The sequence below is a fragment of the Diadema setosum genome, chromosome 1 (genome assembly GCF_964275005.1).
Source record: "Diadema setosum chromosome 1, eeDiaSeto1, whole genome shotgun sequence".
NCBI lineage: Eukaryota > Metazoa > Echinodermata > Echinoidea > Diadematoida > Diadematidae > Diadema > Diadema setosum.
The window spans coordinates 15,393,960-15,409,052 of record NC_092685.1 but is presented as its reverse complement, the minus strand read 5'-3'; the positions used below and the strand labels follow the sequence as shown (position 1 = coordinate 15,409,052).

General features: G+C 45.4%; 1 protein-coding gene across 1 annotated transcript in view; it reads right to left on the bottom strand.

Moving 5' to 3' along the window:
- The window catches only part of LOC140237255 (neuronal acetylcholine receptor subunit alpha-10-like), a 159,087-nt gene that overhangs the window by 11,728 nt on the left and 132,266 nt on the right, over positions 1-15,093 (bottom strand). Inside the window, exon 8 of the mRNA XM_072317202.1 lies at positions 12,796-12,993. Coding sequence (XP_072173303.1) covers positions 12,796-12,993 — 198 coding nt within the window. The remainder of the gene's footprint in view (positions 1-12,795; positions 12,994-15,093) is intronic.

Below are 15,093 nucleotides of genomic sequence, written 5' to 3'. Positions count from 1 at the left end.
GAATGCCCTGCGATCTGTCGCGCAGTCCATCTTTTCACTGGATAGGCGGGAAAGATTCTGCGAACATCCCTGACAAACACGAGTTTAGCATGGACCATAGTGATGACTGAAGTACGATCTTTGTTTTTTAATGCATAACCCTTATAGACCAATGTACTACGTCCTGCCATACACTACGGATCCCCATCATTCTGCTTTATAGGTTCATTCAATGTCAGCGCTGGATGAACTTCGAGAAACTCGCAGCCACCTGACTTTAGTTCCGTTCTGAAGCAGTCAGGTATCGCGAAAGAAGCTCAGTCACGATCAATTAGGCCTATCTCTTATTGATTTTACGCTTTGTATACACCTGAATGACAATTCAGTTCACTTATTGAGTTTACATCTCCAAAATATTCATTATATTTGTGTTACGAGTCATCATCGAGCGGATATCCCAGCACGTGGACTACCATAACATGAACAAAAGATCAGATGGAGCAAGATTTTTGCAGCCTCGTCAGAGGTGTACTGTCACGAATGGTTTTAACAGAGATGTAATAATTGCTAGATCATCCACCAATTTTATGAATATTATGATATCTGCATGTACAAATGATCGGAGCGTTGTGTGGCGGTGGTGACTACACCATCTTCACTAATTTTGGCGCCTTGTTTCAAATGTTTTTCTTGTTTCATGAAACAAGTGGAGCTATATAGAGCTATAGCTAATATCAACATGACCGTTTTAATGAAAATTCTTCTATTCAGTTTGTTTGTTTGATTTGTTTATATTTATTAGAAGGAATATCATTATTATGAAGTAACCTTTCCCTTTAATCGGTCGTTGCAGTATCACGTGTATCAATATCACTGTAATCATTTTATGGCTCTTAAATCACTTCTGAAGAAAATTTTCAGGTCATTAAAGGAAAGCTGGGTCTTTATTGCAATTACAATGCCCAAAGTTTCTCAAAGCTTCATAATTTCGGCGATTTATACATAACATAAGTTAGGACGGTGAGTTGGCTCAGTCGGCAGCGCGTGTGCGTCACGATCCTAAGGGCCCGGATTCGGACCCGAGTCTGGACTGAGCAATGTTGTGTGTAGGCCTAAGCATACCGTCCCCTCGAGCAAGAGGCAAAACACTCTGTCCCTCGGATATGACATAAAATGGAGGTCCCGTGTACGAGAGAGTAACAACTCATGTACATGAAATGTCCCACTTCATTCATCGCAAAGAGCAGGGTGTTTTACCCGGTGAAGTGGTCCCACGTCACATCCAACTGGACCCCATGGAAGAACTGCTTAATGAAGCTAAATATGGGCTATCCAGCCATCTTCTCAGATGGAAATAAACAAACCATCAAACAAACAAACATTTAGGAATTTTCGAGAGGAGCGCTGCAAAAATAGAACAACAAGCCACAGTTCTGGTGTAAGTCATTTCACTTTCTTTTCCGAGTGTCGAAAAATGTATCTATATCACTTGCATAATACATCTCCCACTCCATCCTTGGTGTAATTAAATTCAACCACATATCTGCATCCTGGGCGGTCGTGTATATGCAGTTCGTTCCCTGTAGCTTGTTGAATTAATATATTATGTATGTCAGCGCCTGGTTATGGTAGTCTTTAATTAAATGCGTAATTGAAACCCGGTGACGATTCATGCGGAATAAATTTTGTCTTGGTTTCCTAACCGTTGGGTGTTGTTTTGTTTTCATCATCCCCTCGGCTGGGTGAAACGGAGATGTAACCAGTACAAGTAACAGTGCTAGTCCCTTCCGACTGTCTTTCATCATTGCTGACATCGTTCGATTTACAGTAGGACGTCGAGACGCTATATTTCAGTTTTCCTAAAAGCGATTCCGTAATTGATATTCGCTATCTGAACACGTTTCAGGCGTTTCAGAATTTCGAGCTTCTATGCTTGGGATCCGCGAAGCAGTTTGTCATACAAACAATTGCAAATGTAATAAACACATCAGATCAATCAGAGCTAAGGCAACAGATATCTTTTGATGATGACGCGAAAGCTTTACGAAAATAAGAAATAATTGTGGTATATTGACACCTGATGATAGACACACAGAATAGTTGGTGAACATACATTTGTCCTGGGCAAAAAAAAAAGTGCTACGAAGAAGAAAATAAAAAGATTATACATACACAGATGAATGGAATAGTTAGGGGGAGACTTCTGATTATGAATTGGACCTTTTTGAAGGATCAAAGTGACCGGGAGAGGGGGAAAGAGCGTTCACTGTGGTGAAGGTTTATATAGAGTTTTATCTTTATAATAGGCCCTATATGATTTTAGCGTTTCCTATGACCCAAAAAAAAAAATATATATGTAACACGGGTATGTTGGAGAACATACAGTTGCTCTAGTCTGAGTTCAAGTTCCCTCCTTGGTAAACTCTTTTGTTTCCTGATGAAAAGGCCACCAGGCGACCACCTTAGCACCCGGCGTTTGTTTTGTAAACAAATCCCTTTCTTACCTGAGAGCTGAATGAACATCATCTGGCGTGGGTCAGCACAAGTTCTTCACTTTGCAGAACTGTGTTGATCAAGCCAGATGTGTTCTCCCCCTGCTCTCTATACAGGTAAGAATTATTCTACTTCATATACTCTCTTGCTATCTCTGTATGTTTCACACATTGACATGCCATTAATGAGTATGTTGTGTTTTGATAATCACAGGATTACCAGATTATAGATATGGTTGAGAATTCGTTATATCAAGTTATAATATATGAAGTTATGATTTTACTAATGCAGTTAACTTCTGGTCGCTGTCCTGCAATAGTAGTTCATTCCAGTTGTTGAAAACAACCGATGAGATATATACATTATTCTCACTTTTCTATAGCCTTGATATATTCAAGGAGTTAGGGATTGACCTGGAGTTATCTTTAACAAATTTGCATTTGGTAACTGGCTCAGTTGCGAGATACTGTGGCGGTAATCATATATTGGTAAGTTAAGCGTTAGCGATTATGATAATGCTGTCATATTATCGACAGCTTAATTCATTTATATGTCGATGAATATTTTATGAGATAGGTCCGTCGCAATATTCAATGTAGGCCTATGTAGAGTGTCAAAATCAAAGTACATGCTGTATATAATGGATAGCTTTTCGTTTAATCCTGAACTTACATTGCATGTGAAGGAACTCGTGGCTTTTCTTAGCATACCATACAATATCATGTTATGTAGAGGGTAGCATCTGTGTGTGTGTGTGTGTGTGTGCGTGTGTGTGTGATTGTGTGTGATTGCTTGTGTGTTGTGGGTGTGTGTGTATGTGTGTGCGTGTATGTGTTATCTGTGCCCCGTGTTAGTCACTAGCATATAAAAGAGGTAGTTTTCCTGCTCAGGCCCGCTTATTTGTTAAAGCAAGTTTTGTACACAAGGCAGTGGACAGGGTGTGCGTTTGTATGTTATAGTATGAATGGGGTCTGCGCGAGTAGACTGTGCCGGCTGACCACGGCTTTTTAAGACCGCACTACGGCGGAGGGCCATTGTCAAGTTTCTTTACCTCTGTGGAGGCCGGAAAGATGTGCTGGTAGCTCTTTTGTTTCAAAGTCTTAATGGAGGGAGTCTCTCCCCATCTCCTTTTCTCTAGGCCTGGAAGAGGCGAAAAGAGGAGCAAGCTTTTTGTATAGTATATGTTCAGCGCACACGCTGGTTAACACTTCTTTTGTATACTTTGTTGGGGAGCCCAGCGTCTTCTCCCCTTAGCTTTTATTTTAGTTTGTGAGTTTACAAAGTGCTTAATCCATGACAGGGTTCTGCATCGGGGCTTTTACCAATGTACAGTATTCTGTTGAGTGTAGTTGAGAGCGTGTGTGTCATGTATATATATAGAGAGAGATAAGTTAAGTCAATGTGTACAGAAATGAAGTTCGAGTTAATGAGAAATAGTAAATGTAATAGGACATCTGGTGATAGAGTAACATGTAGTTAATAGTTCTAAGGGGTAGTTTGGATAATGTGTTGTATGTAATATGTCAGTGTACATAGTTTATGTGAAACTTGTGATTGTTGCGTTTTTGTAAATTGAAAGTATTATGTATCATGTTGAATGTGAATAAAGACTTTGCAGAACTGTGTTGATCAAGCCAGATGTGTTCTCCCCCTGCTCTCTATACAGGTGTCATATCTCGCGAGGTTAGGGACCCGTTCTTGCATCGTCACCCCCCCCCCCTTCTTCTTCTTTTTGTTGAGTGAACGCCCCCTGCGTCCCCTTACCCACAAGCAGGCTACGACTATACACACAGGAAAGCAAGTGCGCTGTTAGCTGTCGCGCTTGCAACGAAACACGGGCGTTACACGAAACTGGCGTAGTCGGCAGGATCCTTTTTGTTTATCTACAGTACATCGAGATCGTGGTACCAGAAATGGCAGTTGATATGAGTGGATACGGACGAGTGCCTGCTAGCCCCCGAGAAGACGCCAACATCGACGGCATGGCTGCGGCTAGGCAGGTGGCGAACCCCCCGACATTCATGGCGGCCCAGCAGGTGAGGAACGTCCCCATTTTCTCCGGCCAGCGTGATGGAAAAATCAGCGTGGACGATTGGATTCGGGACATGGACTATTTGCTGGCTGTCGCACCCCAGCCCACGAGTTTCGCATTCGCCACCATCATACGGAATCTAAGCGGGGAAGCGCGGCGCCTTGTTCTGAACATTCCCCCTAGTGAGCGTACTCCAGAAGCCGCTTTCCATGAACTGAGACTTGAATACGCAGATGGGAGTTGCCATGGCGACCCAATGGCGCAGTTTTATGAGAGGACCCAGCGACAACACGAGGAAGCTGGCTCTTTTGCTATCGCACTTGAGGGTATATTGTGTAATATAGAGGAGACACTTTACGACGGCACACCAATGGCGGACAGAGACGCGAAACTGACCACACAGTTTATGAGGGGCCTGCGGGATGAAGAGGTCCGGGCGAGACTGTCACCCATGCGGCCGCGACTCATGACGTTTCGAGCCCTGAAGGACGAACTCCGTCACCTCGCCAGAGAAAGGGCAACCAGGCGTCATCTTGGCCATCAGGCTCGCCGGGGTGTCAACATCCAGCAAGGGAAGGTGGCAGAAAGCAACAGGCAGAGTGGAGATCCGGCGATGAGGGAGATTCTAGCGGTGCTGAAAGACGTGCGGAAGGACCAGCAGACCCACCTGTCTAGAATGGCGGACCTGGAGAGACGGATGACGGCGCTGGAAACTAGAGCGCCGCAACAACCTTCTCCGCAGTCCATGCCACGCCCCCCTCCCCCTCCCCCGCAGAGGTCGACTACCTGCTTCATCTGCGGACTGGAGGGACATTTCGCAAGGAGTTGCCCTTCTCACGTGCCTGCCCATCCTTTAAACGGGTAAGGCCCACAGCGGTGGCTGTGGGCGTTAATAAGACTGACCTTGACCCCCCTGACTTGACAAAGACTGACAAAATCACAACCCACCCAAATAACACGACTTCAACGACTCATACCCCTACGACGAGGACAAATGACCTGGGTGTCGTGGGACCAGCCAACGAGACTCTGGTGACGATTAACGGCAAAGAGGTCAACGCACTCATCGACTCGGGTTCGCAGGTCACAACCGTATCTGAGGAGCTGTGGCGTACTCACCCTGGCCTGTGCAGACAACCCCTTAGAGCTGCTGATTTATCCGTCATTGGTGCCGACGACCACGAGGTGCGTGTACTAGGGGTAATCGACTCCAGCTTATCCATCTTAGGCTTCGAGTACACAAAGGTACCGACACTGGTGACAGCCACGACGAAGTACAAGCGTGACGTCCCTTTGCTGGTCGGAACCAATGTTATCAGAGCGTTGGAGGAGGACTGCGTGAGGATACACGGAAGAGAGTCTTTCCTACATGCTGTAGGGGAGAGGGACTCCATCTGGAAAGCAGCCCTCATGCGTCTGGGGATGGCAGATGTAAGTGGGAAGGGAGACTTCATTGGACGCGTGACTATGCATGGGCGACCTCTCCAGCTGGTACCAGGGGAGCAGAGAACTGTGAAGGGCTGCGTGCGCGGAAGGACTCCGGTTCCAGACTGCTGCGCTCTGGTAGAACCAACCTCAGCTAATGGAAACCTGACCTGTCTTCACACACTGTCGCCGGTAAGTGGAGGTGTCGTTTTTGTGACAGTCAGAAATATTGGCGGCGTGCCCATCACCCTTACTTCAGCTACCTCACTGGCCATACTCAGGGCTGTGAAGGAGATCCACAGCATGGAGTCGCCAAAAGAGCAGCAGCAAACCAGCAGACATCAAGCCCGGTGCCACACACAGACCGCGACACATCTAAAAGACATTGACCTATCGCACCTGAGGGATGACGAGCACAGAAAGCTCCAGCAATTCCTCGAGAGAAATGGCGATGTCTTTTCCCACCATTCGACGGACTACGGCCATACGACGTCGATTACCCACCAGATTCCCCTCGTCGACCCCGTCCCTTTCCGCCTCCCCTACCGGAGGATCCCGCCAGCCCTCTACCAGGACGTGAAAGACATGTTGAAGGAGATGAATGATGCCGGTGTTATACGACCAAGCAGCAGCCCATATGCCTCCCCCATTGTCATCGCCAAGAAGAAGGATGGAAGTCTACGCTTCTGCATAGACTACCGAAAACTGAATGGCAAGACGGTGAGAGATGCATACCCACTCCCCAGGATCGAGGAAGCCTTGGACTCGCTTGGTAAGGCCAAATACTTCAGCACGTTGGACCTTACTTCTGGCTACTGGCAGGTGGAGGTCGACGAGCACGACAAGGCAAAGACGGCATTCACGACTCCGATGGGCCTCTTCGAGTGCAACCGGATGCCATTTGGGCTTCAGAATGCCCCTGCCACATTTCAGAGGTTAATGATGACCTGCCTGGGGGACCTGAACATGAATTCCGTCCTCATCTACCTCGATGACGTCATCGTCTTCTCCACGACACTCGACGAGCACCTGGAACGTTTGCAGACAGTGTTTGACAGACTGAGGCAGCACGGCCTGAAACTCAAACCTTCCAAGTGCCGTATACTGCAGAGAGAGGTTGGCTACCTTGGGCACATTGTCTCCGCAAAGGGAGTAGCGACTGACCCGGAGAAGCTGGCGAAGGTAGCTGATTGGCCACGACCACGTAACAAGAAGGAAGTGCAGCAGTTCCTCGGATTCTGCGGGTACTATCGCAGGTATGTCAAGTCGTACTCTGAGATCGCGGCCCCGCTGTACCGTCTGACAAGCGGCGACCCAAGGAAGAAGAGAGGGAAGAAGACAGCTGCGCCGGTTCCCTATGAATGGTCTGATGAGTGTGAAGCTGCGTTCGCTGAGTTGAAGAAGAGGCTCACTTCTGCGCCGATCCTCGGGTACGCAGACTACTCGTTGCCGTTCACCCTAGAGACAGATGCGTCTGGACTGGGACTCGGAGCCGTTCTCTCCCAGAAACAAGATGGCGTACAGAGGGTCATCGCATATGGCAGCAGAGGCCTCAGCCCAGCAGAGACGAGGTATCCAGCCCACAAGCTCGAGTACCTGGCACTGAAGTGGGCGGTCACAGACAAGTTCAAGGACTTCTTGTACGGTAACAAGTTCGTTGTATTCACAGACAACAACCCGCTGAAGTATGCCACCTCCTCTGCCAAACTAGACGCGACAGGTCAACGCTGGGCAGCTGAATTGGCCAACTATGACTTCCAGGTGGTCTACCGGTCTGGGAAGGCTAACGCCAACGCAGACGTGCTTTCTCGGTTGCCAGCCCCCGACAAGAAGGACCTCTCCCCATCCCGCCCAGGTGATGATAGTAACGTTGAACCTGCTGTCCCCACTGCCCAAATTGCCCAACAGGTCAAAGTTCCTCAACCGCACTTCGAGGCCCTGCCATCAATGAGCGTACAGGAACTCCAGAGGGCGCAATCAGATGATGACGGCATGGCGGCTGTGATCGAGTACATCAGGGAGTCAACCAAGCCACCTAGGCGTCATCGAGCTCAACTTCCCAGCCAGGTCAAGAACTTGTTATGGCAGTGGGAGCGTCTATCCCTACGCGATGGCCTCCTTGTCAGGACGATAGCGAAGGAAGGGAGAGATGTCACTCAGCTGGTGCTGCCCACAACACTTCGACCAATGGCGATGCAGGAACTCCATGACAGGATGGGTCATGTGGGACCAGAGCGCACGCTGGACCTCCTAAGGGAGCGATTCTACTGGCCTAAGATGGAGGAGACTGTGAAGGAGTGGTGCAGTTCTTGTGAACGTTGCAGTCTCAGACGATCTGCGAAGGCAAGCCATAGGGCTCCCCTCACCACCATCCAGACGAGTCGGCCACTGGAACTGGTGTCAATGGACTTCCTGACTCTCGAGAAGTCAAAGGGTGGGATTGAGAATGTGTTGGTTCTAACCGACCATTTTACACGCTTCTCTAAGGCCTACCCGACACGCGACCAGAAGGCATCAACGGTTGCTCAGGTACTGTGGTCGAAGTATATATGTAACTTTGGATTTCCAGAGAGGCTGCTGTCTGACCAGGGGAGAAGCTTCGAAAGTGGCGTCGTGAGGGAGCTATGTAAGCTGGCCGGTATTACCAAGTCCCGAACCACTTCCTATCATCCACAGGGAAATGGGATGACCGAACGCTTTAATAGGACCCTCATCCACCTCATACGCTCCCTTGATCCCGAGGAGAAGAGAGACTGGAAGAGCCACGTCGAGACCCTGACCCATGCCTACAATTGTACCAAGCATGAGTCGACGGGGTATGCCCCATTCTTCCTCATGTTTGGACGACACCCACGACTACCAATCGACCTACTACTAGACCGGACTACAATCGACGACGACCTTGACCACGACGGATTCGTGCAGAATCTTCGTGATAACTTAGCCTCTGCCTATGCACGCACCAGTGCATTGGCGAAGAAAGCCAGCGACCGACAAAAGGCATTCTACGACCGACGATCCCGTGACGACCCTCTGCACCCAGGCGACCGAGTACTGGTGAAACGGGTCGCATTTCAAGGAAAGCACAAGCTGTCGGACAAGTGGGAGCCTCATCCGTACGTGGTCACCAAAAAAGTGAGTGAACTTGTCTATGTTGTTCAGCGAGAGGGTGCTGAGACTGAACGCACTCTACACCGCAACCTCCTGACTCGATGCAACTTTCTCCCGACTGAGTGCCATGATACTGCGGAGCTTCCTCTACCAGCCGAGATTCTGACATCCTCAGACGATATCCGTGAGATGGAGACGCCGGAGACTGACGTGGAGGAGGTGGGCCAGACCTTCGTCTATGGTGGTGTACGCAACACTCAACCCATAGAGCAGCGAAATGTCCCGGACATCCCAGTTCAATCAGATGGACTGCAGCCTACCACCGAAACCACTCAGCCCCATCCAGCGACAGAGGACCAGGAGACATGTGACGGCCAGTCCACCATTCCCGCTGACGACGGCGAGGGACGACAGGCTCCGATGGATGACGGGCAGGACGTGGTGATCAACATGCCAGCCGAAGACGACGACCAGCACACTCCGGGGGTCGTCACTAGCCAGCCAACCGCCGAGGCAGCGAGCGAGACGTCACAACACGGCAACACGACTGTTTCCAGCGCAGACCAGGTAGACGAGGACAGTCAACTGAGGGTACGCAGCCGCAGACAAAGACAGCCTGTGGAGCGTCTGCAATACACGAGCCTGGGAAATATAAACCAACTCACAGCAATGCAGGACGCTTTTCGTGCTGCTTGCAACTTTGTTAAAAGTTTGACAACTCCAAATGTAAATATTTAGTGATTCATATATTTAATGGTTAAGTCTCCGAGGACGGCGACTTTTTCAGTAGAGGGGAGGGAGATGGAAGAAGGAAAGATAGATTGGCATAAGAAGGGTGAAATAGGTTAACGTTTGGGGAGCAAAATCAGGGGTATACACAAAACTTTCATATTTGGTTTCGAAATATTCCTCTTTTTGCAATTGCAATCTTTATCAGTATTCATTGGATACTATGTTAAGTGCTCGATACAAAAGCATGTATTTGCAGTGTTCAAAGACGATCACCTTGCTGTACCTGCAGATGTGACGAGCAAAATTATTGATTTTATGTATTGCATTTGATATAATTTCAATTTTTAATTTGTTCATGACGAGGACGTCATTCAATAATGATGGGGAGGATGTAACACGGGTATGTTGGAGAACATACAGTTGCTCTAGTCTGAGTTCAAGTTCCCTCCTTGGTAAACTCTTTTGTTTCCTGATGAAAAGGCCACCAGGCGACCACCTTAGCACCCGGCGTTTGTTTTGTAAACAAATCCCTTTCTTACCTGAGAGCTGAATGAACATCATCTGGCGTGGGTCAGCACAAGTTCTTCACTTTGCAGAACTGTGTTGATCAAGCCAGATGTGTTCTCCCCCTGCTCTCTATACAGGTAAGAATTATTCTACTTCATATACTCTCTTGCTATCTCTGTATGTTTCACACATTGACATGCCATTAATGAGTATGTTGTGTTTTGATAATCACAGGATTACCAGATTATAGATATGGTTGAGAATTCGTTATATCAAGTTATAATATATGAAGTTATGATTTTACTAATGCAGTTAACTTCTGGTCGCTGTCCTGCAATAGTAGTTCATTCCAGTTGTTGAAAACAACCGATGAGATATATACATTATTCTCACTTTTCTATAGCCTTGATATATTCAAGGAGTTAGGGATTGACCTGGAGTTATCTTTAACAAATTTGCATTTGGTAACTGGCTCAGTTGCGAGATACTGTGGCGGTAATCATATATTGGTAAGTTAAGCGTTAGCGATTATGATAATGCTGTCATATTATCGACAGCTTAATTCATTTATATGTCGATGAATATTTTATGAGATAGGTCCGTCGCAATATTCAATGTAGGCCTATGTAGAGTGTCAAAATCAAAGTACATGCTGTATATAATGGATAGCTTTTCGTTTAATCCTGAACTTACATTGCATGTGAAGGAACTCGTGGCTTTTCTTAGCATACCATACAATATCATGTTATGTAGAGGGTAGCATCTGTGTGTGTGTGTGTGTGTGTGCGTGTGTGTGTGATTGTGTGTGATTGCTTGTGTGTTGTGGGTGTGTGTGTATGTGTGTGCGTGTATGTGTTATCTGTGCCCCGTGTTAGTCACTAGCATATAAAAGAGGTAGTTTTCCTGCTCAGGCCCGCTTATTTGTTAAAGCAAGTTTTGTACACAAGGCAGTGGACAGGGTGTGCGTTTGTATGTTATAGTATGAATGGGGTCTGCGCGAGTAGACTGTGCCGGCTGACCACGGCTTTTTAAGACCGCACTACGGCGGAGGGCCATTGTCAAGTTTCTTTACCTCTGTGGAGGCCGGAAAGATGTGCTGGTAGCTCTTTTGTTTCAAAGTCTTAATGGAGGGAGTCTCTCCCCATCTCCTTTTCTCTAGGCCTGGAAGAGGCGAAAAGAGGAGCAAGCTTTTTGTATAGTATATGTTCAGCGCACACGCTGGTTAACACTTCTTTTGTATACTTTGTTGGGGAGCCCAGCGTCTTCTCCCCTTAGCTTTTATTTTAGTTTGTGAGTTTACAAAGTGCTTAATCCATGACAGGGTTCTGCATCGGGGCTTTTACCAATGTACAGTATTCTGTTGAGTGTAGTTGAGAGCGTGTGTGTCATGTATATATATAGAGAGAGATAAGTTAAGTCAATGTGTACAGAAATGAAGTTCGAGTTAATGAGAAATAGTAAATGTAATAGGACATCTGGTGATAGAGTAACATGTAGTTAATAGTTCTAAGGGGTAGTTTGGATAATGTGTTGTATGTAATATGTCAGTGTACATAGTTTATGTGAAACTTGTGATTGTTGCGTTTTTGTAAATTGAAAGTATTATGTATCATGTTGAATGTGAATAAAGACTTTGCAGAACTGTGTTGATCAAGCCAGATGTGTTCTCCCCCTGCTCTCTATACAGGTGTCATATCTCGCGAGGTTAGGGACCCGTTCTTGCATCGTCACCCCCCCCCCCTTCTTCTTCTTTTTGTTGAGTGAACGCCCCCTGCGTCCCCTTACCCACAAGCAGGCTACGACTATACACACAGGAAAGCAAGTGCGCTGTTAGCTGTCGCGCTTGCAACGAAACACGGGCGTTACATATATATATCCAGATTTAGTTGAAGTTCAGGTAAAATTAAAAAATCCCCCTCCCCCATAGTGTGTAATCATGCGTCCGCACGTTCACGTTCAGATTGTCCTAAGCGAATTTCAAGTCGTATGTGTGAGTGTTGGGGGGGGGGGGTGAATGCATTCCCCCAGTTACGGGAGTATACATACAGTATATTACGTAGGAATATAACATATATTATAAGATGATTAGATTCTTTTACTGTAACCACAAAAAGTAGAAGAAATATATATTGTATACGAAAAGGTATATGTCATATAACAGAAACGAACCTTCCTTTCAAATTTGTGACAGAAGAACATCGCAAACAAAGAGGTTAATACTGTAGAGAAGGGAGAGAGAGAGAGAGAGAGAGAGGAAAAAAAAAAAACAACCCTGAAACACCTCTCTCACGAGTAATGGCGATCTGCAATGTCCGATTTGTGCGGCACAGAAAAAAAAAATCGGGGAAAGGCATCCGTAAACACACGAACACATAGCACTGGAACATCAAAAAAAAAAATAAAAAAAATAGAGAAACAACCATCATAACTCTACAGGATTCCTTTTAGACCTCTGACGTCAAGAATGTTTTAACGTCAACGATAAAGTAGGTGCATCCAACAGATGGTCAACTCACCTAAGACGGATGTAGTGTCGCCAATAGGTGGCATGCTGTCCGCCACCAGCTGCTGAAATAGAATCATGGCCAACAGGTTGCTGATGGCCAGGGTGACTTTCTCGCCCGAGTCCGGGTGGGACCAGAACGTGAGAGCCATCAGCATGGTGAGTAGCACCGAGGGAACGACAACTACCTTGGTGAAAAACGCAGACTCACCTGTGGGATGAATGAATACAAGAATACCACCAGTGATACAGGTCTTATCAATCTAAAATAGCCTCTTCGTCGTAATCAGTGTTCTACCAGATGATTCTACCATTATTATTGCCCCCGCATTGCCAGGTTCCCACTATTGCACACTCGAAATATGTGAGGAGGGACATTGTGGTTGAAATACTTGTCAAGAGCAGCATTTCAACTGTGGTGATTCAAACTAAGAACCTCCTGTTTAAAGTTCAGAACCTTATCTACTATGCCATACTGACTGGAAACTAGTACCGGTAATAAACTTAACGATGACGACACAAATGATACTGGAGACAAAAATGAAAACAAACAATAAAAAAACAACCATGATGAGGACAACAATACGAATGTTAATGTTAAGTATGACATATTCACAGACACAATCTTCAAACCCACGCCAGTTTTAAAAAAAATAATTTCCTGAGCATGTAAGGATGAAATACAAAGACTTCGGGGACAGGAAAAGAAAAGATAGGAATCTGTTTGCAGTTGAAGTTATAGTTGGTAGTACTAAGAAACAGTGAATGCAATGACTGACAATTCCATATGACCACTCTCTCTTTCCAAAGAAATACCTTTAAAAAAATTGAAGAATTTTGAAACCCAAATAAATGTAAATGAGCTCTCTCTCTCCTTCAAAAAAGAAGAAAAAAGAAAACTGTCTCGAAATTCAACACAATTAAAAGCGCAAACAGTGCAGCTCAACTGTATGGGGACAGCTGATTTTTCCCGTTTGTTTCCTGTCACAGAATCAACTCATGCATTTACTATGGAAATAAATGGATGCAACAGAGGTATTATGGTTGATCTATATCTTTGCAAGCAAATTCTGCTGAGAATCAATATAGAGATAAACAAGGAGAAAGGGGATCACAATATGACATATAAGCTGCAGGCGTGTGAACATGACTTATTTGAATTGAAATGTGTGCCATGCTGACACTTTTGAATTCAAGAAAGTGTAATGACTGGCTAGTGAACCATTTTTTCTTTTTTTTAATTGCAATCATGCGCATAAATTGTATCTGAAGTCTTTCCAGCGATATCTCACGCTCATGCAATGCGGCACGTTTTCAGCCAGGTGCTTTAATAATTCAGCATTATGTCAAAAGCAATCAGAATGCATGACTTCAAGCCGAACTGTCAAAATCCCATGTTAGGCTTTTCAAGACAAAATAAAAAAAACAAAACAAAACAGTGTATATGTAGTATTTTGTAGACTAATTTGCTCTGATACAGAAAGAGGAACACCTCCCAAAGAAATGTAGTTGAAATAAAATAATACTCATGAAAAATTCTTTCTTCAATTTTGTATCTTTTTCTCGTAACACAGGGACATGTGGTCGTAATTGGTTTCTTACATCAATTCATTTACGTGCACTCACATGAGAAGTACAGTATGTCCCCCCAAAAAAATTACAACGGGGCCCTCCGCAATGATATCTTTAAAAATAGTGAATTAATCTCAATACAAATTTAGGGTATGAAACTATAACTCACTGCCCACATCTTACAGAAAACCCCACTCGATTTGCTTCAGTGGTCAAAGAGAAATACGGAATTTTGTAGAGGATGTCAGGAATCTCTTCTGTCCCAAGTTCTGTCTATTATTCACACACAAGATCATCGAAATGCTAAACTCGGAAGAATCCGATTCATGACATGCTTTACAACAATCCACATTTCTCTGTGACCGCTTAACCAAATCGAATGGGGATTTCTGCAAAATAGAGCTAAGATGTTATATTTTAAGACCCTGAAGTAGCACTCAGACAGGTTGATCACATTAGGTGTTATCAATTCGAAAATTTGGTTGTAATATTTGGGGCGGCTTACTGCAGTATGTCCCCAAAAAAATTACAATCAGATTTTCGCATTGATAATGCCCAATATGATTAAATTTTTTAAATGCTACTTCAGGGTCTTAAAATATAACATTTTAGCTCTATTTTGCAGAAATCCCCATTCGATTTGGTTAAGCGGTCACAGAGAAATGTGGATTGTTGTAAAGCATATCATGAATCGGATTCTTCCGAGTTTAGCATTTCGATGATCTTGTGTGTGAATGAT